Raw genomic sequence first — 25,244 nt, 5'->3', positions numbered from 1 at the left:
GAAAATGAACTGTACTTGATCTGTACTGTATTCACATTAACAGTTTCCAGCTTCACGTGCGTAGCAGTGCGGCTCCATCCGTCCCTTTACTGATGTTGCTCGGGGGAAACACAAACACACAGAGGTTCTGCATTTGCTGCATTCGTTCGGTACATAAGCGCACTGAACCGAAAGACCCATACCAAAAATTTTCAGTACAAATACACTCCTACAGCACTCACTGCCTGTATGTCACACCGTGATCCTGGGGGAGCATGATTTCATACCACTGTATACCTGACACAAATGGTTTGATGATAAAGCACTCCTCACTTGACTTCACTTGACTTCACTTGTCATGACACTTGAGTTTCTCGCACGCATGTCTGCTGCCTTCATGCTGTGATCCTCAGCATGTCTGGAAGACTGAGACAGAAATATTAACGGACACCTGTGAAGAGGGAGTTTGAGGTGCATCATATTTTCTTAGAAATTACGTGGGTTTATTTTCTGATTGACCGAGCTACATGTACGGGACAGCAGTGGAGATAAGGGGGCTGTTCTGGTTTAAGGCACCTTCTGAAAAAATGGGAATCGCTAACCAGCATATAAAGCTGATGCTTAAAAGTCAGAAATGTACACCCTGTGTGTGTCAGGCTGTCCCCTGTGTCGTGGTATCTGAAGGTTATTCTGACTCATATCACGTCTGCTTCTAAGTCGCCTTTTACAGCTTAGAGGGTAAAGCCTTCAGGAGCCTTATCTGTGCCCCCCTTCCCCCCCCCACAGATCACAGTCTCAGACCATGGGACACCTGCCATGTCCACGGCGGTCCGGGTGATCGTGAAGGTCCTGGATGAGAATGATAACCGGCCGCTCTTCCTGGAGAAGATCTACAAGATCAAGCTGCCTGAGCGAGAGAGAGCTGCTCGACGGGAGCCCGTATACAGGGTTGTGGCCTCAGACCGGGATGAGGGCCCCAACGCCGAGATCTCATATAGCATCGAGGAAGGGGACGAGCATGCTAAGTTCTTCATTGAGCCCAAGACTGGCCTGGTGTCTTCCAAAAAGTCCTCGTCTGCAGGAGAGTACGACATCCTCACGGTAAGCCTGTTTCCCTGCTGACAGTTTGGGAGGCCTTGTTGTAGGTGTTCCCGTACTAAGTCGGGTCTCCCGTGTGGCTGTAGATCAAAGCCGTGGACAACGGCCGGCCCCAGAAGTCGTCCACCTGTCGGCTGCACATCGAATGGATCCCGAAGCCAGAGCCGTCCGACCAGCCGCTGGCCTTCGAGGAGTCGTCTTTCTCCTTCACCGTCATGGAGAGCGATCCCGTGAAGCACATGGTGGGAGTCATTACCACCGAGCCCACAGGCACGCCCGTGTGGTTCGAGATCACAGGTAGCCGGCGCTCACTCTGCATGGGACGGCGGGGCGTTGAGGAGCACATTTATGCCTATCAATGGGAAGGGCCGTGCTTCTAATAAGGCATTGCCCATAAGATTAATTCACCAAATGGATTAGCACACAATCTCAGCTGTAATCGCCCAGAACATTCTCAGCCATTGCTGATCTCCTTGCATGGTGTTTGGCATGTAAGAAGTTCTGGAATGTCCTCTCACACCTGTCCCTACTTCTCCTAACCTGCCTCTGTTTGACTGACAGACGTCTTCTTCTCTTCTCTCCTGTGTTTTTCTGCTTTTTCGCTTTCCCCTCTTCCGGAATATTCCGTTTGTTTCTTTGTTTTGTTGCGTTTGCCAAGGAGGCACACCAGATAAAGACGCGTTCTCCATCTTTCAGATGGCTTGTGACCTGAACTGTACAGCAGAAGGTATCTGCTGGCTCCTCTGTGTGTTGTGATGGTGCTTTGTCTGTCGTGCGACGCCGTAGCTGTGAGATATGTGACTCGCAGTGGAGCGGGCTCTCTGGGCTGTCAGCTGTGCTGTTTTATATGATTAATCGCCGTGTGAGCAGCACTAAACTGAAGCTGATAGATGTCCCTCCCAGCAGTGTGCACTAGCCTGCTGTATGGACTTAATGTAATGAGCTACATTCCTGTATGTGTCCTTAATGTAGTTTTATTTTTAGTCGAGAGTGAAGCTGTTTATCATGATAAATAAGGGGATCGTAAGGGTGAGGCCTTCCAGTGGTGCAGGTATGATGATTCGCCTGTCCACAGCGAGTGGGTGCTGATGCCCTTTTCCTCTGCTGTCCCTCATCCGCGACGAACCATCTCAGGTGGCAACCAGGACAGCCGATTCGACGTGGGCAAGGGCAGCGGGACCATCATCGTGGCTCGGCCGCTGGATGTGGAGCAGAGGTCCAGTTACAACCTGACCGTGGAGGCAACTGATGGGACCCGATCCATCAGCACCCAGGTAATCGACGTCAAAAAAGACGAAAAGTAACGTCTGTGGAAGGTTCCATTTGATCCGGATCTTTCTCCCGATGGCTGTGTGGCGCGGAGAAGCCGGTTCATTAAGGCAGCGAGCCGAAGCGGGCGAGAAACCGGTCTGTGCTTCTTTGCAGTGTTCCTGTTTCCCTGGCTTCTTGGTGTGCCGCCTGTCTGCCAGCTCAGGGCCTTTTATGATGCTTAGGAAACCCAGTTTCTTCAGAGAGCCTAACAGAAGCGTGGGTGCCCCCCCAGGCGGGCGGGACACCCGGGCTGTTGCGTCAGCATTTCTCGGTGACTCATCAGGTTATCTTTAGTGACTCATCAGTGTCGCGTTTGTGCTTGTGTCTGCTGCCTAAGAGCCTCTCCTCCTCTTCCTCCTCCTCCCTCCATATCGTGCGAAGACTGGCCGGCGGCTTGTCACACTCACGCACTGTGCTGTTTAGACTGGCTGTGATGGCATCTCCGGCATGCCAGGCAAATTCCTTGCAGTTAGACATGGCATCTGGTGAACCCCATACTGGGGATGGTACGATTCACCAATTTGCATTGGTGCACTGGCATAAAAGTACAAGATGTGAATTCCCTGATTAAAAAAGTTCACTGGATACAATTTGGGATGAATTCAGGGTACATTGTTTCTAAAATCTTTGCATAAGTTTTATTGTAGAATAATGAGTTAAATCATTTTGTTGTTTTAATTTTGAATAATTTATTCACAACTGGTGTGTGTAATGTTTCCGGGGGTCATTGTGCTTCCAGCCCACAGGAGGGCATGTCCTTTATCGCGTGTGTAAGTTGTTGCGTACAAAAGTAAAAGCTAAAATATGGTTCCTGGCTCATCCGACTTTGAGGGGAGTAAAAGTGAGCCGTTCATAAATTTATATATTGTAGGGTGTTTGGTGATGAGCTGGGTGGAAGTCTGTTTATTTAAAGGATTTCCATGACTTATGACATTGTTTCACTGGTGGTCACTATGGTAAAATTAATTATCAGCGAGTTCTTTCTGGGTAAATAAGTATACTTATTATATTTATGTTGTGTTTGCCCATCTTTTATAGAGCCAACATTAATTTGTGACAATTGTAAACTGTCGTGCACAAAAGCAGGCTCTGGTTTGGTATCTTTGAAGGGGGAAAATCGACAACTCATTCTTATGTTTGAGGACATGAGGAAGAATCTGTAATACTATTCAAAGTTTGTTTGTTTTCTCTTTATTTTACTTTCTCTTTATGTTAAATCTTATTTTTAAGAATTAGGTCTAGACTTAAGTCTTTAGTTTAGTTTTGTTGTGCTGTTCATATTCTCCTCCAGACTGCCTTCACCATCACCCATCTGTCCTATCATATTGCACTCCCCGCTGGGTGAGAACACAACATAGAGTGCCACGACAGGAGGGTCCCGGGCCTGGCCTGCACCTCCCTCACCACGCCACGTCACATCACCAACATGCCAAAACACAACATAGAGTGCCACCACAGGAGGGTCCCGGGCCTGGCCTGCACCTCCCTCACCACGCCACGTCACATCACCAACATGCCGAAACACAACATAGAGTGCCACGACAGGAGGGTCCCGGGTCTGGCCTGCACCTCCCTCACCACGCCACGTCACATCACCAACATGCCGAAACACAACACAGAGTGCCACCACAGGAGGGTCCCGGGCCTGGCTTTACAGGTCAGGGATGTGTTTGATAGGCGTGCACAATGAAGTATAAAAGACGGGGGCTGAGAGCAGGTCCTTGCCTTGCCTCCTGGATGGTTCTAATCGCTACAAAATGAAAGGCGCTGGACTGTGACTGAGTGGCTTTTGTGGGCGATTATGTTCTGCCTATCTACCTCGCCGGAGGCCTTGCTGTCTGTCCTCAGGGCCGGCACATGTGCGAGCTTTATCGCGGCGTCCGGCTCCTCCTGAGGGAGACTCTTGGGAGGGTGTGCAGGTTCGATGGGGATCCATAGATAAGGGTCTTGGGAAGCTGAAGGCAGCCCCCTTGACTGTGTCTCCTGTGGGCCCCCCTTCCGCTTTCAGCCTGCTAGTATCGCTAGTCGTGTCACATCGATAGACTGCAGTTTTGACAATATAGCGATCCCACAACACTCCCTCTGTCCTCCACCCCCCCAGCCGGGGCTCCAAGACGGCAGTGACCAGTGTTTTGTGTGGCAAAAGCATTATGGGATGTCCACCTCTCATTGTGTAGGGCCTATGTGGGCAGCTTTGCACAGTGCCTGTTCATCAGTCGGCAAGGAGCTCACACTGTTCGTCACGGATTATCTGAGCTTGGGGAAAAGGCAATGCGGTGAATAGCAAATGTGGAAGAGTGCCCCCTGGTGTCTCTTGGTGATTTCGCGAAAAGAAAGCCTCTGATTTTTTCCGTTCAGAAAAGTCCTCAGGTAAGGTTGTACTGCTGTCGGGATGTGATACGGTGATGTCTTTCTTTCCGCCTCCTAATCCGTTCTCTGAAATCCGATGGCCGAATCCTGAGCTAATAAGAGTCAGAAGCTCGCCGAATTTGGCCAGGAAATGTGCAGCATTTCTATGACGGCCGCGATAGTGGGCCCTTCAGAACTAAAAAAGGTCACACGCAGGTCACGTGTCCTTGGAGGCAGTGCTGCGATTGCGTGGGGTGGTTCTAGAGTGGCGCGTTTAGAGATGTAAAAGAGACAAACCTCGTGTCCTCCGCACTCCCAGCCCACTGTCTCCGGACAGTGGAAAATTTAGGGAAATGCCACTTTTTGTTTCTGTTTGCACATTTCCTGCCGGCTTTAGGTACAGACCAGAATGCTCAGCAGCCCTCTTTGTCCTAACAGGTCCTGATCCGCGTCTTCGACACCAACAATCATCGGCCCCAGTTCTCCCAGTCCAAGTACGAGATAATCGTCCCTGAGGATACCCCGTCTGGCACTGAGGTTTTGCGGGTCGACGCCACGGACCGGGATGAGAAGAACAAGCTGACCTACACTCTACTGAGCAGCACCGACCCACTGAGCCTGAAGAAGTTTCGGCTGGAACCAGGGAGCGGCATCCTGTTCACTGCCGAGAGGTTGGACCATGAGACCACCAGGCAGCACACACTCACTGTGATGGTACGCCGGTCGGCACACATGTGCTCATGTGTTTGGGACATTTGGGTTTGTTGCAGTCATCTGGTACTAATACGGTCACTGTCAAACAGAGGAGTAAAAGCATATTGTCTGTACGGTTTGCCGTCTGAGCAACTTCCTGCCGTTTCAGGTCCGTGACCAGGACATTCCAGTGAAGAGGAACCTGGTGAGAGTCATCGTCAATGTGGAGGATGCCAACGACAACGCCCCTTACTTCACCAGCCCCTCCTATTCGGCCCGTGTGTTTGAGACGGCCGCCGTGGGCTCTGCCGTTCTGCAGGTCACTGCCCGAGACAAAGACAAAGGCCACAATGCCGAGGTCCGCTACAGCATCGAGTCAGGTACTGGTGCCAATCACTAGGATCCGTGTAAATGAGTGTGTGTGTGTGTGTGTGTGTGTGTGTGTGTGTGTGTGTGTGTGTGTGTGTGTGTGTGTGTGTGTGTGTGTGTGTGTGTGCGTGCATACTTTTGATGTTAGGGCTGCAGCCTACTAGGAATTTCAGGGAAAAGCTGTGTTTCCCCGCCACTCGAAACCCAAACAATGGGCAAATCTCATGGAGGCCACATTCCTGAGATGTCTGGAATGGCTGTCGCCAATCGTAGCAGCTGTACACTTAGGCTGAGCTCTGGCTGGCTCAAACACACTGCTTCTTCACTACCCTGGTCGCTGTTGCTTGTCTGGATCCAGCAGTGTGAAAAACAACTTAATTACTGTGTTCATCCACATTCTGAAAGCAGCAATCTACTGTTTGTCTCGTTTCTGCCCAGAATTGTGGTAATAGGCACTGTTTGTTTGGCCTTTAATAACTTAATAGTTTTAATGTAATTCACCTCATGACACTGAAATTAAAGCTAGATTTTAATACAAAACCTGCCCATTTCTCTGTAGAATAGAAATCGATAGCCAAGCTAATGTGCTAATCCATCTTTTTTTTTCTCTCTCTTCACTCCCAACAGGAAATGTTGCAAATTTATTTGCTATTGATCCCATCCTTGGCACTGTTACCGTCGCGAAGGAACTGGATCGCCACAGTAAGAACCAGTTTGAACTGGCTGTGAAGGCCTCCGATAGTGGAGTCCCTCCGCTGAGCACCACAGCAACTGTCCACATAGCCGTGACCGTCTCTGATAACGCGGCGCCCAGATTCGCCAAGAAGGAGACGTCTGCTGAGATCAGTGAGACGGCACCGGCAGGGAGCTTCGTGAGCTTGGTCGCAGCGATGAGCCAGTCCTCCGTCTTCTATCAGATCAAAGAGGGAAACACGGGTGGGGCCTTTGACATCAACCCCAACTCGGCGGTCGTGGTCACACAGAAGACACTGGACTACGAGAAACAGCCACTGTACAGGTTGATTATCCAGGGAACCAACATGGCTGGCCTAACCAGTAACACCACTCTGGTCATACACCTGAAGGATGAAAATGACATGGCCCCAGTCTTCACACAGGCTGAATTTAAAGGCATGGTTAGCGAGTCGGCCCCAGTAAACACTGTGGTTTTGACCGTGGACAATTCTCCACTAGTTATCCGTGCCACGGATGCGGACCAAGACGCCAATGCCATTTTAGTCTATCAAATTGTGGAGCCGTTTGCCCACAACTACTTCGCCATTGATTCTAGCACGGGTGCCATTCGGACAATTGCCACTCTGGACCATGAAGAGAGGAGCATGTTCCACTTCACTGTCCAGGTCCATGACATGGGAATGCCACGCTTGTTTGCCGAGAAGGTGGCCAACGTTACGATCCAAGTCATAGATGTCAATGACTGTCCCCCACAATTCAGCCAACCGGTATATGAAGCATCTGTCGCCGTGCCGACATACAAAGCTGTTCAGGTGATTACAGTAAACGCCACGGATGCTGACTCTGGGCCGAACTCCAAGTTGCTGTTCTCTATTTCGGATGGCAACATTGGCGATAAATTCAGGATAGATCCCAACACAGGTGTCATTTCCATGCAGAATGTGACACAGCTGAGAAGCAGGTATGAACTGCGGGTTAGGGTATCCGATGGACGGTTTGCCAGCACTGCCTCAGTAAAAATAAATGTGAGAGAGAATAAGGAAGGCGGGCTGAAGTTCACTCAAGAAACATACACTGCCTCTGTTCAGGAGAATTCCTATGAGAAGAAAATTCTGGCTGTCATCGCTGTCATGGGGAACCAGCTAAATGAGCCCCTTTTTTACACCATCCTAAACCCTGACAAGAGGTTTTCAGTCAGCCGCACCTCCGGGGTGCTTTCCACCACAGGAATACCATTTGACCGTGAGGAGCAAAGCTCTTTTGATTTGGTCGTGGAGGTGACCAAGCAGGAAAAGTCGAACGGTGTGGGCAATGCCCTCGTGAAGGTGACAATTGAGGACGTCAATGACAATGAGCCCACATTTGTCAACTTGCCCTACCATGCATTGGTGCAGATAGAGGCAGAGGTAGGTCAGGTTATCCGGCAGGTGACCGTAGTGGACAGGGATGTCGGCCAGAATGCCGAGGTCCACTATCACCTCCGTGAGCACCATGAGTATTTCCAAATAAGTCCGCTGGGTGAGATTTCTTTAAAGAAACAATTGGAAGAGGAGGCTGTAGCCACAGAGTTTGTCATTTATGTAGTGGCCAAAGATGGTGGGGATCCAGCCCTTTCGTCAGTGGCAGAGGTGTCCATTAGAGTTGTGGACAATGCCGTCCCAGTGTTTGAAAAGACATTTTATAGTGTTGAGATTCCAGAAAACGTACAACTGCACACGCCGGTAGTGCACGTTCAGGCCAGCGATTCCGAGGGACCTCGGGTCATCTACACCATTGAGCAAGGAGACCCACTCCGCCATTTTTCCATTGACTTCAACACTGGAGTTATATATGTCAGGCAGTTGCTGGATTTCGAGACACACCCTGCCTATAAGTTGAGTGTGAGTGCAACGGACTCACTGACTGGGGCACATGCTGAGGTTTTTGTGGACATTATTTTAGAGGATGTCAATGATAATCCCCCGATTTTTCAGCTAAAGCAGTACAACGCTAGCCTTTCAGAGGCCTCTGTTGTAGGAACGTCTGTGCTGCAAATAACAGCTACGGACTTGGACTCTGGAAACAACAAAGCCCTTTTTTATCAGCTAGTTGAAGATCTAGACAACAATTCCAGTTACTTCAGCATTGATCGGGAAACTGGCATCATCTGGACTGCCCGCGTGCTGGACTACGAGACTTCTCAACAGCACGAGCTGACAGTGCGCGCTGTGGACACAGGAGTGCCCGCACTTTCCAGTGATGTCACGGTGACCATCTACGTGACTGATCTGAATGACAACCAACCAGTCTTCAGCCAGCAGCTGTACAATGCCTCGGTCAGTGAGCTTGCCCCCCGCGGCCATTTTGTTACTCACGTGCAAGCATCTGATGCCGACAGCTTGGACGCCAGGAATCTAGAGTTCTCTATCCTTTCTGGAAATGAGGACCAGAACTTTGCCATTGACCAAAAGACAGGCACAATTGTAATTTCAAACCATCGCAAGCCACAGATGGAGCAGACGTACCTCCTCAACGTATCTGTGTCTGATGGTGTGTTTAGAAGCTCAGCTACAGTTCTGGTCATGGTCATCGGGGCCAACTTCCACAACCCCATCTTCATGCAGAGAGAATATGTCGTGGAACTCATAGAGAACTCCCCTAATGGCACACTGGTTGTGGAAGCCAAAGCCATAGACCAGGACAGTGGCATCTATGGACAGGTGTCTTACCACATTGTGAATGATCTTGCCAGGGACAAATTTTCTGTCAGTGACAATGGAGATGTGAGAACGCTTAAGGTGCTTGATCGTGAGAACTTGCTGGAGAAAATGATCCCTGTAACCCTAATGGCTAAAGACGGTGGGGGAAAGGTAGGGTTTTGCACCGTGAATGTCATTGTGACTGACGTCAATGACAACGCGCCACAGTTCAGGGCCACAGAATACAAGGCAAATGTTGCATCTGATGTTTTGAGGGGGACTACAGTGCTGAGGGTTGCGGCATCTGACATGGACGAAGGCAGCAATGCTGACATTGTTTATGTTATTGAGACCAAGATGGAAAATGTTGAAGAAAACTTTGAGATCCATCCCTTCAGCGGTGCCATTGTCACAAAAGAAAGTCTTATTGGGCTGGAAAGTGACCTCTACTCCTTCTACGTAAGGGCTAAGGATAGCGGAAGTCCACCTAAGGAAAGTGTTGTACCAGTGTACATCCGGATACTGGCCCCTGAGATACCAGTGCCAAAGTTTGTTGAATCTCACTACAGGTATGCCATTGCAGAAGACTTGCCTATTGGATCAGAGATTGATGTTATCCAGATCAACAGCAAACAGGCTGTCATGTACAGCCTGGTCAAAGGAAACACTCCAGAGAGCAACCAAGATGAGGTCTTTGTGGTTGACCGGGACACAGGCAGTCTAAAACTGGACAAGAAACTTGACCATGAAAAGACAAAATGGTACCTGCTGACGATGCAGGTGCAGAGTTACCACGAAGGCACAGAAGTAGTCTCTGCTGTTGATATCAGCATTCAGGTGAAAGATGTCAATGATAATGCCCCCTTGTTTGAATCCAGCCCCTACAAAGCCATTGTGGTGGAGAACCTGCCCGGGGGTGCAGCAGTTATCCAGGTGAAGGCCACAGACCAGGACTCTGGGACTAATGGGCAGGTGGTTTACAGCTTGGACCAAGACCAGGAGTCTGAGGAAATTGCAGAGCTCTTCGCTGTCAACAGTGAGACGGGCTGCATCACCACCCTCAAGGAGTTAGACCGGGAGAAACAGACCCGCTACACGGTAGCTGTGTTAGCCTCTGACCGTGGGGAGCAGACACAGCTGGTGGCCCGGACCAAAGTGGAGGTGGCGATAGCTGACGTGAACGACAACCCCCCTCTCTTCACCGCCAAGGTGTACAAAGGCACAGTGAGCGAAGACGACCCACCGCCCAGTGGCGTCATTGCTATCCTCAGCACCACTGATGCAGATAGTGAGGACATCAACAAGCAAGTGAGCTACTTCATAACAGGTGAGTCGGCACCTGTCTTTATACATGTGACTGGAGTTTGGGTCATTTAAGATACATGTATGTATCATTATCTCTACAGTTTTAAAGTCACCAGGGAAAAGCTCAGCCTTTGGTGCCAATTATCTTGCATGAACAGCTGAGCTAAGTTCGACATCATGAGATACAATAAATAAGAGCTGCCACAGTTACTCAGGAAAAGGCACAACAGGAGGTTGGGAAGGAGAAGCGATTTGTGAAACGATGTGGACGTTGGGGCACCTGTTATTTTCCTGTCACTGTATCAGGGTCCCTGAATGCATCTTTGAAGTAATTTTGAAGATTGTTTTGGCAGCACAACACGAAGTGGCAGGCGAATCCAGGCATGCAGATGAGAGATGGGAGATTTGCATTTTGTACAGGAGAAACAGACTGCATTTCCACTGAAAGCTCAAGCTTCCAGTTTAGGGAGGGAGGCTCGTTCTGTAGACCCTTAGTGTGGCACACGCATCTGCTAGGTTTCCGGATATTTTGGGCTGCAACAGTGAGCTGTAACAGTTCTCCTTGTCCTCCAGGTGGAGACCCCTTAGGGCAGTTTGCCATAGAGCACACCCAGAGGGAGTGGAAGGTGTCAGTTCAGAAACCCCTAGACCGGGAAACCAGAGACCACTACCTCTTGAACATCACTGCTTCCGATGGCACTTTCATGGCCAAAGCTGTTGTGGAGGTGAAGGTTCTTGACGCCAATGACAACAGCCCCACCTGCGAAAAGGTATGTCCTTGAAAAGTCGATGGCATGTGGGGGCACTTGGTCGGGACGTGGCCTACTCTTCCGGTACTAACTCAGGAGGCTGCAGAGGCTTGCGGCAGAAAGGTGAAGTTCTCTCTCTCACTCTACAGGCTTTGTATGAGGAAAACATAGCTGAGGATGCCCCGATAGGCAAGCTGATCCTACAGGTGTCGGCCACAGATGCTGACATCCGCTCCAACGGGCAGATCTCCTATGAGCTGAGCGGTGGTTTGTCTGAGCACTTCAGCATCGATGCGGAAACAGGTATGGGGTCTTAAGTTGCTGGATGTTCCAGTGTCTTTAAGGCGCAGGGAAGACAGAGGTCCCCAACACCAAAGGTTTTTGAGTTGTATGATTCCATGCAGCCGTGAATTGCATGGCAGATCTGTGACCATGTCCCAGCTGCTTGTCTTACATCCTGGAGGGTTATCATCACATTGTGGCAGCAGGAAGGCTATGGCTTTGGTTTAATGATGTATGATGGGGACCTGGAGGGGGCCGGGCATTCAGGGTGCTACCTTTCAGACTCTTGGGTAAGGCTGAGGCTGCCCTCTGCCCCTATGAAGAGCTGTTCATCTCCCTCATTCCCAGAACCCCCTCAATCATGCCGCAAGGTTGAAGTATTTTAGGTTGGCAGGAAAGATGATCTCCCTCTCGAGGAATTATTCTGGGGGGAGGGGGAGGGGGAGGGCAGGGGTGTTGGAAATCTAATTTTACCTCATTAAGCTTAGCACTGTTATCGATTCGTGTCTGGTCCCAGTCTGGCTCCGGCTGGAAGTGCTGGGGAATGTGAAAGCACAATTCTGAAGCATGTCCTAAACTTTTCCCAGGTGAGCTGAGAACGCTCCTGTCTCTGGACCGTGAGGAGAAGGAAGAGTACTGGCTAGAGGTGCGGGCTGTGGATGGTGGGGGTCGCTACTGCCAGAGTAGCGTGCATATCACTGTGGAGGACGTCAATGACAACGCACCAGAGTTCACCTCGGAGACCCAGGCCATCACCGTCTTTGAGAACACGGCACTGGGCACTCCAGTAGCCCAGCTGCAGGCCTCGGACCTTGACCTGGGTGAGCAGTGGGGCGAGACTGCTCTGCGTCAAGGGGCGGAGCCATGACCACACTTGGTGGCCGTTGTTGTCCCAAGCTCCTCCAGTGCAGCCCTCAGCTGTAGCACAGCTGTGTCCATGCCCATGCCAGCCCCCGCCAACCTCAGTCAGGCAGTGGGTAAACAGGAACCGGGGTGGGGGGGCAGAGCAAGGAGAATGCATGAAAATTGGTTCCGTACTTCAAGATTGTCTGGGTCCAGCTGGAGAGAGTGTGTCACAGATTGGCAGGAAATGAGTGTGTGTCAGCATGGGGAGGTGTATGTGTGCGTGGGGTGGTTGGTGTGTGCCCCCCTCCTCATCATTACCCCGGCTGCCTTGGTTTGTGGTCACATGGGAGGGAGGCGCATGCGCCAACCTTTTTCTGTGCTGACGACTGCGCAGTGGGACATGGATGGTGGGGGGGGGCTCGTTTGGAGCTTTGGCTCGGCGGGTGTGGACAGCGCCAGGCTGCATGCGAGCGTGCATGGATAAATATCGTAATTTGTGGCCGACGTGTCGGCAGGGCGTCCCAACCTTATTGTTCTGATCCATCTCTGTCTCGTTTGGGCCGGCGGGCTGGTCTGCTGAGTAATGAGGCTGATCATGGACGTTTGCTTCCTCCCGGCGCCCCCACACCTGCAGGTCTGAACGGCGCAGTGCTCTACATACTGGAGGAGTCTGCGGGAGGCGTCTTTTCCATCGACGAGCACTCGGGGCTCCTACGGCTGCAGAGGCCTCTGGACCGGGCAGCACAGGCCGCCTACACGCTGATAGCACGTGCTGTTGACCAGGGAGTCCAGCGGCGGCTGTCCGCCGTGTGCCATGTGGCTGTGTCCGTGATGGACATCAACAACAATCCGCCTGTGTTCGAGCGGCGGGAGTACACGGCGGCGGTGCCGGAGGACGTCTCCGTGGGGACACAGGTGCTGCGCGTCTTCGCCGCCAGGCGCGACTCGGAGGCCAGCAGCGAGATCACTTACGCGATCGTCTCTGGCAATGAGCACGGGATGTTCAGCGTGGACCCCCAAACAGGTGCGTGGGCTTACTTTCACGCCCTCAGTATCGCTCGCTGTGGAGGAGGAGTGGCATCGATTACTAGAAAGTTCCACGCTGAGTTGGTAAACCTGCATAAAATCTGTCCACCCTGCAGGGGACATTTTCGTTATTGAGCCTCTGGACTACGAGAGCTTCCATGAGTACTACCTGACCGTAGAAGCATCTGACGGTGGTGCCCCAGCCCTCACTGACCTGGCCACGGTCAGCATCAACCTCACAGATGTGAACGACCACAGCCCTGTCTTCAGCCAGGATGTGTATTCCACCGTGGTCAGCGAGGACGCGCCGCTGGGCAGGACCATCGTGGCTGTGAGTGCTGGGCTGGGAGAGCGTGGGCCGGTGCTCTTCACAATGAGGATTTAGGGACTCTCTTCGGACTGATGAAGCGTGCGCAGTACCTGCACACGGAGCCTTTCATCCCCTGCGCTCCCCACCCTCCCTCCATCCCTCATCTCTCTCTAGCTCTTTATTGTTCTCTTTAGTTCTCTCTCTCCCCCTCTAACGCTTTTTCTTTCGCTTTCTTTCTCTCTAGCCCTCTTTCTCTAGTGTTCTCATTCTCCTGCACGTTTTCTCTTACTTACGCTTATTTCTCTTTTTCTCTCTCTAGCACTTTCTTTTTTCCAAGCCCTTGATCTTTCTCTGTCTAGCCCTTTATTTTTCTCTACCTCTTTCTCTATATTTTTCTCTGTAGCCCTTTCTCTTTTTTCTCTAGCCCTTTATTATCACTCTTTCTCTCTAGCCTTTTCTTTCTATTTTCTCTAGCCCTTTATCACTTTCTCTCTAGCCCCTTCTCTCTTTTTTCTCTAGCTTTTTTGCTTTCTTTTTTCTCTAGCCCTTTATCACTCTTTTCTCTAGCCCTTTATCACTTTCTCTCTAGCCCCTTCTCTCTTTTTTTCTCTAGCTTTTTTGCTTTCTTTTTTTTCTAGCCCTTTATCACTCTTTTCTCTATCCCTTTATCACTCTTTCTCTCTAGCCTTTTCTTTATTTTTTCTCTAGCCATTTATCACTCTTTCTTTATAGCCCTTTTTCTTTTTTCTCTAGCCCTTTATCACTCTTTCTCTCTAGCCTTTTCTTTCTTTTTTCTCTAGCCCTTTATCACTCTTTCTTTATAGCCCTTTTTCTTTTTTCTCTAGCCCTTTATCACTCTTTCTCTCTAACCTTTTCTTTTTTCTCTAGCCCTTTCTGTAGCACATTTCTGTTTCTCTGTACCTCCTTCCCTGTTTTCTCCAGTGCTCATTCTCTTTCTTTAGCCCTCTTGTTTTGTCTCGAGTGCTCTTTCTGCTTTTCTCTTTCTCCTGCTCCCTCTCTCTGTCTACCCCACCCCGTTTGGCAGTGCCCATGTTGTCAGACATGAGCTCTAATCATCTGTCATATAAGACCCGCGAGGGAGTGCGGTTTTATACTTGCTTGTGTCACACTCTGTGGCTTCCCAGGGCCTCACCTGTGATCGTGCCCTGTCTGTGTCCTCCGCTCGTGTCTCACTACCTCCCGCTCTCCCACCCCCCAGGTTGTAGCTGAGGACGCCGATGGGCCCACACACAACCGCGTCCGCTATACCATCATGTCCGGCAACCAGGGCAGCACGTTCACAATCGACGTGGTCAAAGGCGTGGTGAAGGTGGCCCGCTCACTGGACAGGGAGAAGGTGGGCGGAGTCTTCCTCAAGCTACCATGCTGACGTCATGTGGGCTTGATGCTGTGATGCACTTGATGACGGACCTCTCCATTTAAATCAGGTTTCGGGATACACCCTGACCGTGCAGGCCACTGACAATGGGCAGCCACCCAGGTCCAGCAGTACCTCCATCAACATCGACGTGTCCGACGTGAATGATAACGCCCCTGTGTTCTCCCAGGCCAACTACAGCGCTATTATCCAGGTGAGACGTTGGGCCCCCCCAGCCTGGTGTATGATTCTGTGCCTGCCTGCCAAGAGGAATCCCCTTTACGTCTAGTCAGGTCCACAGAGAGATGTCGCCGTTTCCTTTTCTGAGCAGATTCAGTCTCGGGGGGGGGGGGGGTGTTTGTCAAGCAACATTGCCATTTAAACTGTCCATTAATCACCCCCCTAGGAAAACCAGCCCATGGGCAGCAGCGTGCTCCAGCTTAGCGTCTCCGATAGGGACGCCTCCCACAATGGGCCCCCGTTCTCCTTCGCCATCGTCGACGGCAATGAGGGCGATGCCTTCCAGATGGACGCGCGTGGGGTGTTGCTGGTGGTGGGCCAGCTGAGCCGCCACATGCGGGAGCACTACCTTCTCCTTGTCCAGGTAAGGTGGCCTGCGGGCCTCCCTGTCGTATCCCCCTACTCCTCTCGCTCTCCTTTCGTTTCCCATGCAGCGACGGAGCGGTCATTAGCAAACCGAGTATTTCAATATTTATCTTCACACCTCTCTCTGCCTCCCTGACGGAGTGGCGGCGTATTGGCTCCCTCTAGTGTCATTTCTGCAGACGGTCTCTGAGCAGCTATCGCCTCTGCCGCCCACAGGTATCTGACAGTGGCCGGCCGCCCCAGCAGTCATCCTGCTACATCAACGTGCGCGTGATCCAGGAGAGCGTCTACCCCCCGGCCGTGCTCCCGCTCGATGTCTTCATTGCCGCGCCAGGGGAGGAGTACGCTGGAGGCGTCCTGGGGAAGGTCCATGCCACTGACCAGGATGTGTACGACACGCTGACCTACGGCCTGGTCTCCGGTGCCAGCTCTGCCCCCCTCTTCTCCATCTCTGCCTCCGACGGGCGGCTGGTGGCCGGGCGCCCGCTGGACCCTGGACGCTACCACCTTAACATCAGCGTGACGGATGGGCGTTTTACTGCAGCAGCTGGCGTGGCTGTGCACGTGCGGCACGTATCCCAGCAGACGCTGGAGCGCTCGCTCACCGTGCGCATCGCAGGCGTCACACCCGAGGAGTTTGTCACTGACTACTGGCGCAACTTCCAGCGGGCACTGCGTAACATCGCGGGAGTGCGGCGTGACGACGTGCAGCTGCTGAGCCTACAGCCCGCGGACCCCCCCAGCGACAGTGACCTGGACGTGCTGCTCAGCCTGGAGCGGCCCGGTGCACCTTCGACGCCACATGACACCCTCTTCCACAAGCTGAACGGCTCGCTGGCAGCGGTGGAGGAGGTGACTGGCGTACGCGTGGTGCGCATCTTCAGGAAGCTGTGTGCCGGCCTGGATTGCCCGCTACGTTTCTGCCAGGAGACCATCACGCTGGACGGCACTGCCATGAGCACCTACAGCACGGCGCGGCTCAGCTTCATCACGCCCCGGCATCACCGCACCCCCATCTGCCTCTGCCAAGGTACCGGCGGCCCGGGCCCGGCGGTCAGGTGACGAGCAGTGCCAACACAGAGCAGAATGTCTCCTGACCACTTCTACGCTTGTGTTTCCCCCAGGCACAGACTGTCTGGTAGCGGTCCGGCCCTGTGAGGGGAACACATGTCCGGAGGGCACCCAGTGCGTCGCCGACCTCAAGGGTGACGGCTACAGCTGCGTGTGTCCCGATGGCCAGCAGGGGGAGTGCTCAGGTGAGGTCACACCCTGCCGCTTGCCCTGTCTCTCAGTGGTTCGCCATGCCCTGTTAACCCCCCACCACCCTGTATGTCCCTGGACTCCACAGGAGGGCCTTCACTGACATTCAATGGCAACGGCTACCTGAAGTACCGGCTGTTGGAGAACGAGAACAAAGAGGAGACGAAGCTGACGCTGAGGCTGAGGACGTTTGCCAGCCACGGGACCATCATGTACGCCAAGGGGACGGACTACAGCATCCTGGAGGTGTGTGTGCAGGCAGGAGGGGGTATACACACACCCAGGCTCACTGGGGCGGTGCCACTCCTCAGCTGAGCCGATGGCCCGTCAGCCTGGTAGCTGACCTCTGACCTCTGATCTTTCCCTCTCCATGTGCCCCTGCCCCCTGCCAGATTGTTAATGGCCACCTGCAGTACAAGTTCGACTGCGGCAGCGGGCCCGGTGTGGTGTCAGTGCACAGCGCCCAGGTTAATGATGGCGAGTGGCACTCCGTGTCACTGGAGGTCAACGGTAACTACGCCCGGCTGGTGCTTGACCGGCTGCACGCAGCATCGGGCGCTGCCCCCGGCACACTGCGCACCCTCAACCTGGATGGCCGACTCTTCCTGGGGGGCCATGCCAGGCCACATGGCCGCACTCACCCAGGCCCCGGGGCCCTGCGGGGCTGCCTGGCCGCCGTGCGCCTCAACGGCCAGGAGCTGCCGTTGGCGGCCCAGCCCCTCGCGCTAGTGCGTGGCCCCGGCGTGCTGGAGGAGGCCGTGGATGTGTCCCCCGGCTGCGCCACCCTGGTGGTCGAAGGCTGCTTCAGCAACCCCTGCGCCAATGGAGGCCTATGTTCCTCGCTGCCCGGCGGCGGTACGGACACACTCCCGCTGTCGCATGCTACTCTTTCACTCCATGATAGGCTGAACCATGATGCCACTTTGCTTTTTCATGCAGGTTACTTCTGCAAGTGCACAGGCTCCTTCACTGGCCCCCGCTGCGAGCTCAGTGCCAACCCATGCACCTCGAACCCCTGCTTGTATGGCGGGACGTGCCTGGCACACGGCCTGGACTTCCTGTGCCAGTGCCGAGGCCAGTACTCCGGCCAGAGGTGAGATCCTGTGAATGGAGGAAGTTTCTGGGGGGGCGGTGACCCTGCTGGGGTCTCCCAGACCCTGAATGTTTTTTGGCTTCCCTTAGGTGCCAGCTAGGCCCATACTGCAAGGACAACCCATGCCAGAACAGCGGGAGGTGCATCGACAGCCTGGACGGCCCTGTCTGCGAGTGCGAGGCCGGCTTCCAAGGGGAGAGGTAAGACCCGCCCACGCGTAACCCCACTCACACATAGCCATACCCACACGTAAATACGCCCGCTGATCCCCCACCCCCCTCACAGGTGCCTGTCGGATGTGGATGAGTGTGTGCAGACCCCCTGCGCCAATGGTGCCCGCTGCCTGAACTCGTATGGCTCATACAGCTGTAACTGCTCGGCCGGTTTCGGGGGCCAGCTGTGCGAACTGGCAGCCGAGGTGCGCAACGACCTTGTCTCCACGGCCTGGAACATCGGCCTGGAGGAGGTGGTCGGCATCGCCGTCTTCGTGACCGGCGTCTTCCTCCTGGCCCTGCTGTTCGTGGCGGTGCGCAAGCGTGCGTGCCGGCGTGGAAAGCGGGCCCCCGAGGACGACGGCGGTGGGGCCCGGCGCCCCATGGCAGCCCACCCCTTCCTGCAGAGGCCTTACTACTCAGACGTGCCGCCCCAGGTGCCCGTCAGGCCCATCTCGTATACTCCCAGCATACCCAGCGACTCCCGCAACAACCTTGACCGCAACTCGTTCGAGGGCTCTGCCATCCCTGAGCACCCGGAGTTCAGCACATTCAACCCAGACGCAGTGCATGGGCATCGCAAGGCTGTGGCCGTGTGCAGCGTGGCCCCCAACCTGCCCCCCCCACCACCCTCCAACTCCGTCTCTGACAGTGACTCAATCCAGAAGCCGACGTGGGACTACGACTATGACGGTAATCCGCTAACGCCCCGCCACCACTGCCATTGCCGCATTCCGCTTCTTTATTGACTGATGGCTGACCCCTCTCCCCCCCCCCCCCCAGCCAAAATGGTGGACCTGGACGCCTGCCTAACCAAAGAACCGGTGCAGGACAGCGCCTGCCACCCCTACAATGCCCGCGGCAGCCTGTCGGAGGTGCAGTCACTCAGCTCCTTCCAGTCCGAGTCCTGCGACGATAACGGTATGTCCCTGGGGTGGTCGGGGTCCGCTCGGGGCGCCGTCTCATGGTAAATTAGCGGTGGACACCCCCCATCGTAAAGACCACCGTTACCCTGCAGAGGTGCCTGCCACGCCTCCCTGGTAGCAACGTTCGGAACCTCTGCAGGATGCTGGTTGTCCTCGGCTTGCATGTGAAATGCTGTGACTGTTTGAAAGGCGACTTTGGGTCATCTTTTTTTTATTTTTCTTTTCCTTTTTTTCCTTCCCTTTTCCACTGCACACTCAGCTCCCATTTGGATCAAACCGGTCCAGGGAACCAGAGCTGGTTTTTAACTAGGGGCAGCTTGTAAGTTTTTGCTTTGTTTCGGTACCGAAGGAAGAGACCAAACGTACATCGAACTGAGATTCTCCAGGTTAAAAAAGAGGCTTTTCCCACTCAGCCCGTGCCCACCCCGCGCTGCCAGCTCCATTGACGGACACCCGCGCAAAGGCCCATAGCTGCAGGGGGTGTCTGAAATCACCCAGCTGCCATTTTAGCTGGGGGAACGTGGTATATGTGATGCACCTTCCCCCACCCTGCCCGCTGTCGCTCTGCATGCCCCGAGCATGGCCACACCCTGCCGACTGCCCGGTGGGACCCCCCCCCCCCGTCCCCACGCTTCCATTCCGTTGACGTTGACAGGTGGGAGTGTCCAGGAGCCGCGGCTGGCGGCCCAGCCCCTCGCGCTCATGCGCAGCCCCGTTTGAGCAGGAAAGGCACTTTTTACTCTTGAGAATTTCACTTGGTCCTTCCTTCCATACTGTCACCGTCATGCTCGGCATCCCAGTGCCTTGGACATGCGTGTCACGCTGCGCGGAGACCCCAACCCTCCCCCCCCACCCCCGCCTGTGCCCCTTCCCACCATTCGTTATGTACCAGTCTTGTGTTTCGACCTCCGGTCAGCACCCAGACATTCAGCACAGTCCGTCTCGCATCCATGTCGATGGCCACTCCGCCGCCGCCCCCCCCCCCCCCTCCGTCGTGATGTGTGGGGTGTCGTTAGGCCCACTGTGCCGCCGTGCCAAGCCTGTGTACTAATGCCAGCCTTTGCTTCCTCTGCTGCCACAAGCCTCCATAGTGACTGTAATTCACCTTGTCAGCTCTGTGGTTGACTCGGTGGCTAAAGAAGGTACCTTTTTAATTCAATACGTCTCTGTGTGTGTCAGTGTGTGTGTCTGTGTGTGTCTGTCTTAGTGAGTGCGTGTCTGTCTGTGCATCTGACTGTCTGTCTGTTTGTCAGTATCTGTCTGTCTGTGTGTGTTTGTTATATATTTGACATGACCTGGTGCCAGTAGTCATTTACTTACTTGTTAACTCTTGGACACTCAGTCTGCCTACTCAGTCATGGTGGCTGTTGGGGCCACTTGATGCTTTTCCCATGGTGCACTTCAAGCTACTCAGCACTGATCTTTAAATAGCTTTTTAAATTAAAAGGTAGCCTGGTCTTACTCTGCTTCCCAACCTTGGTTTGAGGGTTTTCTGCCCATCTAAGTAAACGTCCTGCCTGCTCTGTGGCACCATGCAGGCTGTCTCTCTACGCTGCCTCTCGCCCCTGTTCCAGAACTTTCTCCACTGCTCTGAACTCTTCCTCTTCTCTTCCCTATGTGCTCCTCCTGGGCCTAAAGAATCTTTCTCAGCACGCGACCTCAAGAACTCCAGAGGTGATTTGCTGCATGAGATCCGTCGTTTGGCTCAGTCCTCCAGTGGGGAGGCGCTCAGGTTCGGTGCTGTGACAAAACCATGCCGTGTCAGAGTGGGCTTTGCACTGACGAGGTCCCCCTACACAAGGGGGGTTATGCTGGGAGTTTCGTCACCCCGTGAGCACATGCTCGACCCTTGGATATAACAACACTACATTACCCTGCCCCCATAACTCCAGCACTCCTCCTGTGACTCTTGATCTCACCCCAGCATCATAACAAGCATGGGTGAGGCCTCACTACTGCTCAGAGCCGCTCTTCTCAAAGCTCACGGCGTGCTTGTGTGTGCAGTACCCATGTGCCCGGCTGTCGTGTGCCACATGTGCCCCCTGCTGGCGTGCCCTGTGTTGCCCGTCACTGTATGTGCTGTCTTCATCCCTCATGCCTTAAGTGTCATGACTTTGGTCCCCGGTGTGTGACATTCTGTGTACAGGGGACTCCAGGCCCGTGACGGGGCCCCCTAAAGGGCAGGAGCGTGGCTGAAGCCCCCTGTCACAGGGACTCATGACCCTCCCCATCTCACTGCCCTGCGTTTCACCTTTGCAGGATACCACTGGGACACATCTGACTGGATGCCGAGTGTTCAGCTTCCTGGAATCCAGGAATTCCCGCAGTATGAGATCGTGGAGGCGCCCGTCCCGCTGTACGGAGACGCCGACGGCATCGACACCGACTACTACCCTGGCGGCTACGACATCGAAAGCGACTTCCCGCCGCCACCCAATGACTTCCCCACCCACGACGAGCTGCCCCCCCTGCCAGAGTCGGGGCTGCTTGGCGATGCCTATGGGACCTTGCGGCCGCCGCGGGCCACACCCCCACTTGCTTCCAGCCCGGGTTCTTCGCCACGTGGACGGTCACGGGACGCTTACTACAGCCTGGGCGAGTACCTGCCTCGGGGCCAGTACGGTGCGGAGCCCCCCGAGGGCCACGAGGCTGCCTACGCGTTGGCCTACGGGACACGGGACTTCCAGCCGGCCGGCATGGACAGCCTGTCTGCGTCTCTGTACGCCTCGGCGGCTTCCTGCTCGGACGTGTCAGCGTGCTGCGAGGAGTCTGAGGTCATGCTGAGCGAGTATGAGAGCAGCGACGAGGCAGCGCGCTTCCACGCGCTGGAGAGGCAGCAACACACACAGGTCTGACGTGCAGCTCACCCCTCTGAAGTGCCTGAGCCTTTTACCCACACACACACACACACACACGGCACACGCTCGCACACACACAGACAAGGTCATGTGTTCCCGTGATAGAGGGCTCCAGCCACACTCCTACCCTTTAGGGGGGTCCGTCACGGGCCTGGAACCCCTTATACAAAGACACACACAGCATATATGCGCACACATGCACACACACACACTCAACCTACGCACACACACAGACACACACACCCGCGCCGTGGTCGGGGGCTGCTCTCAGCAGGCCGCCTTACTGGTATCCCCCGACCCACCATCTCTCCGAGTGTCCGTCTCCATGCTCCAGCTTGTGAAGGATCTGCACCCGGGATCAGGAAGAGGAGTCCCTCCTGGCAGAAGCGCCGAGCACCGCTGCTCCCCCCCCCCCCAGGCTGGCAGGCCCCCCCCCCGTCTCCGTGTAGCCGTAACCATGCAGGCTCATTTTATTTGAATCCTCACTTATTTGTATGTAAATTTCTCTCTGTACAGTTTTGATTTTGAGGTTTACTAGGTTTTGTAGATATTTTATCCTTTTTATTTTTTTCTGAAGTTTTAACAGTGTGACATTTCGCAGTGTCGCGGTGTCAGTGCTGCGGAGGGGAGGGGGGGGCTGTCTGTTTCTGTCCCTCGTGTCCTCGTCCCCCACATCTTCCCCAGGCTGCACATCCCTGTGTCGTATCTGATTGTGAACTGCAACTCAAAACTTTTTATTTTTCCACCAGAGAATATGGGACCGATATTTATAGCATAAACTTGGACACTTGTTTTTTTGTTCTCCCAAGTGTCTGTATGTGAGAGAGGTACGATGCTCTTGTCAAGGTTTTTATTAAATATTCCCATTAGATCATGCTTTCCTACTGGCAATAAATTATTCCTTAAAAGTCTCATGTACTGTTGTTTGTTCTGGCCTTATTGTAGTGTGCATCTGGGCATGTATTTACCCTGTAAATGTGTTTTATTTATACATAAAGAGGACATTTACTGAACAGCTACTGCTGAACAGTTTAGATGTTTGCCAAATTAATTCATTTGCTTTCTCACACTATTTAACTGCCTTGAACGCAGCGAGCTGGGGCAATTCCGATCCTGGTTCACAGGTTTCCCTGCTCAGACGCCCCTTATTCAGCTCACCAGCTAATTGCCAAGCGTAGTAGGTGTGTCTGAATTGCAAACTCTTTTGCTGACTGGCCCTCCGGGACCGGAGTTGGGGAATCCTCACCTGGAGCCAGTGGATTCCAGAGAATCCTGGCGTTGTGCCGTTATGAATAAGGTGTTGTAATATTTTCGGTTCACCACTTGATGGCAGCATTAGTGCATTTCACAGCAAAATGCTAGTAACGTGTCACGTGGCATTACACTGTTTCTGCGGTGGCGTGTTAGGTCAGATCAGGCAGCTAAAATGAAATCCAGCTTGTTTTAAATGAAGCATTTATGTTGGGAAAAAAAAATAATTGGAAAGCTTTTAATATTTTTTTCTGATCATTTATAGAATTTGTAGTATAATTGTTATGAAAGCATTATGCAGCTGACAGAATTGAGTAATTGGCAAAGCCCCTTTCCTGGGGGAATAAAATGTTATCGGAGTGTCGTTCACCTAAAGCACAGGCTGCCATTTAAACGTGCTCCATGTCAAAATTCTACGGAGCTCTACAGTTCCTGACAAAGCAGAGCTAGAAGCTAATCCTGCTGAAGTGGCGACAGATTAAACACGGTGACATGTCATGACGGCAGACTGAAAGGGGCGGGGGGGGGCTCACCTTTTATTACACTGTGATGGGTCATGGGGCACCTGTAGCAAGAACCTGTGACACAGTAACATTTTGGGGAGCGGGGGGGTTCCCCATCATATGGTGATGTGCAGAAATTCCTTCACCAAGACGTTTTAAATACTAGCACTCGTGGCCATAGGTGGAAATTAGCGGGAGAACATTTTAAAATGAATTGGAGGGAGCACTTCTTTACACAGCGCGTAGTTAGAGTATGGAACAGTCTTCCTGTTAGTGAGGTAAAAGCCTTTAAAACAGAGCTAGATAAGATTTTAACAACTCTGAGCTATTAGTTAAGTTCTCCCCAAACAAGCTTGATGGGCCGAATGGCCTCCTCTCGTTTGTAAATTTCTTATGTTGGTCCTGGTATTTTTTTTGTGTCCTCTGGAGAGTCTGTGGGCTTCCCTTAAACCCAGAATACTGCAAAGGTCCACTGAATGAAAGGGTTAGCTCACGTGCCGTGGCCAAAACACTGCGGCCAAACGTGCACCTACCAGCGCTCATGCTCCACAGTGATTGTAAGTTGAATGGTCTGCCCAGAGCACCCAGAATCAGCCTGGCCTGGAGGGCCTCTGGCCCGGCCCATCCAGAACCAGGCCAGGTTGAAGGGCATCCGGCCCGGAGCACCCAGAGCCAGCCCGGCCTAAAGGGCACTTGACACCCTTCCTTCCATCCCACCTTCCTCCTGATGTACAGTTTTGCCTCCCTCTATACTGCTACTGCTGAGTGGTACAGACAGCAATACCCTTTCTCTGACCTCAGTGTCAGCTTACTTTTTAATATATAGGAATTGGTAAATCCTGCACTGAGCTTCTGTGTGTCAGACTGACAGAAACAATCGGTTTCTACCTACCCAGCAACCCCGTATGTTTCCTCCAGTCTATGTCCCCATCGTCGTTCTTCACTTGTCACCATCTGGTCAGTCGTTGGTCACCTCTCCCTTCAGCCCAATCGACCGCCATTGTTTCGCTCTCCTCCATTCATCGCAGAGGAGAATGTGCGGGGATCTCGTTCTGTCATCCGGTTTTGGCCGGTTGCTCTGTGCGCCTTTGTGCTCCTTGTCGTCACGGACTCAGGCCATAGTGCAGGTGGGAATGAACGTGTGACGATCCACTTGCGGCTCCGAAACAAAAAGGGGTTTATTTAAAAGAAGCACAGGACATTGGGAATAACAAAAAGTAAAGGACCGCCACAGGCCAGAAAAGTATAACAGAAATTAATACAAAACAAGCTACAAAGACCATAAGGGACACAAAACCAGAGGGCAGAGCAACACAAGGAGCAGGAGCAGGAGCAGGAGCAGGAGCAGGAGCAGGAGCAAAACACGCCATTACACCATGACATTACAATGGTGACTATAACACCGAGGGAGCGAAGGCATTTAATTGCACAGACATCCAGGGAAAACAAGAAATAGGTGTAACCAA

The 25,244-nt window shown here is 53.2% G+C and overlaps 2 protein-coding genes across 10 annotated transcripts in view; one reads left to right on the top strand and one right to left on the bottom strand.

The window, feature by feature from the left end:
• Positions 1 to 22,212, top strand: part of fat1a (FAT atypical cadherin 1a) — a 45,585-nt gene extending 23,373 nt beyond the window's left edge. For 2 of the 9 annotated variants that reach the window (XM_048995830.1, XM_048995831.1), the window contains exons 5-30: positions 766 to 1,080; positions 1,164 to 1,374; positions 1,736 to 1,804; positions 2,212 to 2,351; positions 5,176 to 5,451; positions 5,600 to 5,810; positions 6,427 to 10,500; positions 11,052 to 11,248; positions 11,377 to 11,530; positions 12,097 to 12,330; positions 12,990 to 13,379; positions 13,498 to 13,712; positions 14,911 to 15,048; positions 15,140 to 15,283; positions 15,476 to 15,673; positions 15,892 to 16,705; positions 16,800 to 16,931; positions 17,024 to 17,181; positions 17,328 to 17,790; positions 17,875 to 18,028; positions 18,118 to 18,228; positions 18,314 to 18,933; positions 19,024 to 19,161; positions 20,249 to 20,308; positions 20,805 to 20,840; positions 21,426 to 22,212. In XM_048995830.1, coding sequence (XP_048851787.1) covers positions 766 to 1,080; positions 1,164 to 1,374; positions 1,736 to 1,804; positions 2,212 to 2,351; positions 5,176 to 5,451; positions 5,600 to 5,810; positions 6,427 to 10,500; positions 11,052 to 11,248; positions 11,377 to 11,530; positions 12,097 to 12,330; positions 12,990 to 13,379; positions 13,498 to 13,712; positions 14,911 to 15,048; positions 15,140 to 15,283; positions 15,476 to 15,673; positions 15,892 to 16,705; positions 16,800 to 16,931; positions 17,024 to 17,181; positions 17,328 to 17,790; positions 17,875 to 18,028; positions 18,118 to 18,228; positions 18,314 to 18,933; positions 19,024 to 19,161; positions 20,249 to 20,308; positions 20,805 to 20,840; positions 21,426 to 22,021 — 10,248 coding nt within the window. In that variant the 3' untranslated portion in view covers positions 22,022 to 22,212. Of the gene's footprint in view, positions 1 to 765; positions 1,081 to 1,163; positions 1,375 to 1,735; positions 1,805 to 2,211; positions 2,352 to 5,175; positions 5,452 to 5,599; positions 5,811 to 6,426; positions 10,501 to 11,051; positions 11,249 to 11,376; positions 11,531 to 12,096; positions 12,331 to 12,989; positions 13,380 to 13,497; positions 13,713 to 14,910; positions 15,049 to 15,139; positions 15,284 to 15,475; positions 15,674 to 15,891; positions 16,706 to 16,799; positions 16,932 to 17,023; positions 17,182 to 17,327; positions 17,791 to 17,874; positions 18,029 to 18,117; positions 18,229 to 18,313; positions 18,934 to 19,023; positions 19,162 to 19,425; positions 20,015 to 20,248; positions 20,309 to 20,804; positions 20,899 to 21,425 lie in introns of those variants that run through there. The other 7 variants (XR_007385449.1, XM_048995833.1, XM_048995832.1 and 4 more) reach the window with 7 other exon arrangements.
• Positions 1 to 25,244, bottom strand: part of LOC125720430 (uncharacterized) — a 284,101-nt gene that overhangs the window by 218,491 nt on the left and 40,366 nt on the right. The window lies entirely within an intron of this gene.

Source organism: Brienomyrus brachyistius, chromosome 25, assembly GCF_023856365.1.
Source record: "Brienomyrus brachyistius isolate T26 chromosome 25, BBRACH_0.4, whole genome shotgun sequence".
Lineage (NCBI taxonomy): Eukaryota > Metazoa > Chordata > Actinopteri > Osteoglossiformes > Mormyridae > Brienomyrus > Brienomyrus brachyistius.
Note: the sequence above shows the minus strand (reverse complement) of the source record. Positions and strands in the feature narration are given on the sequence as shown.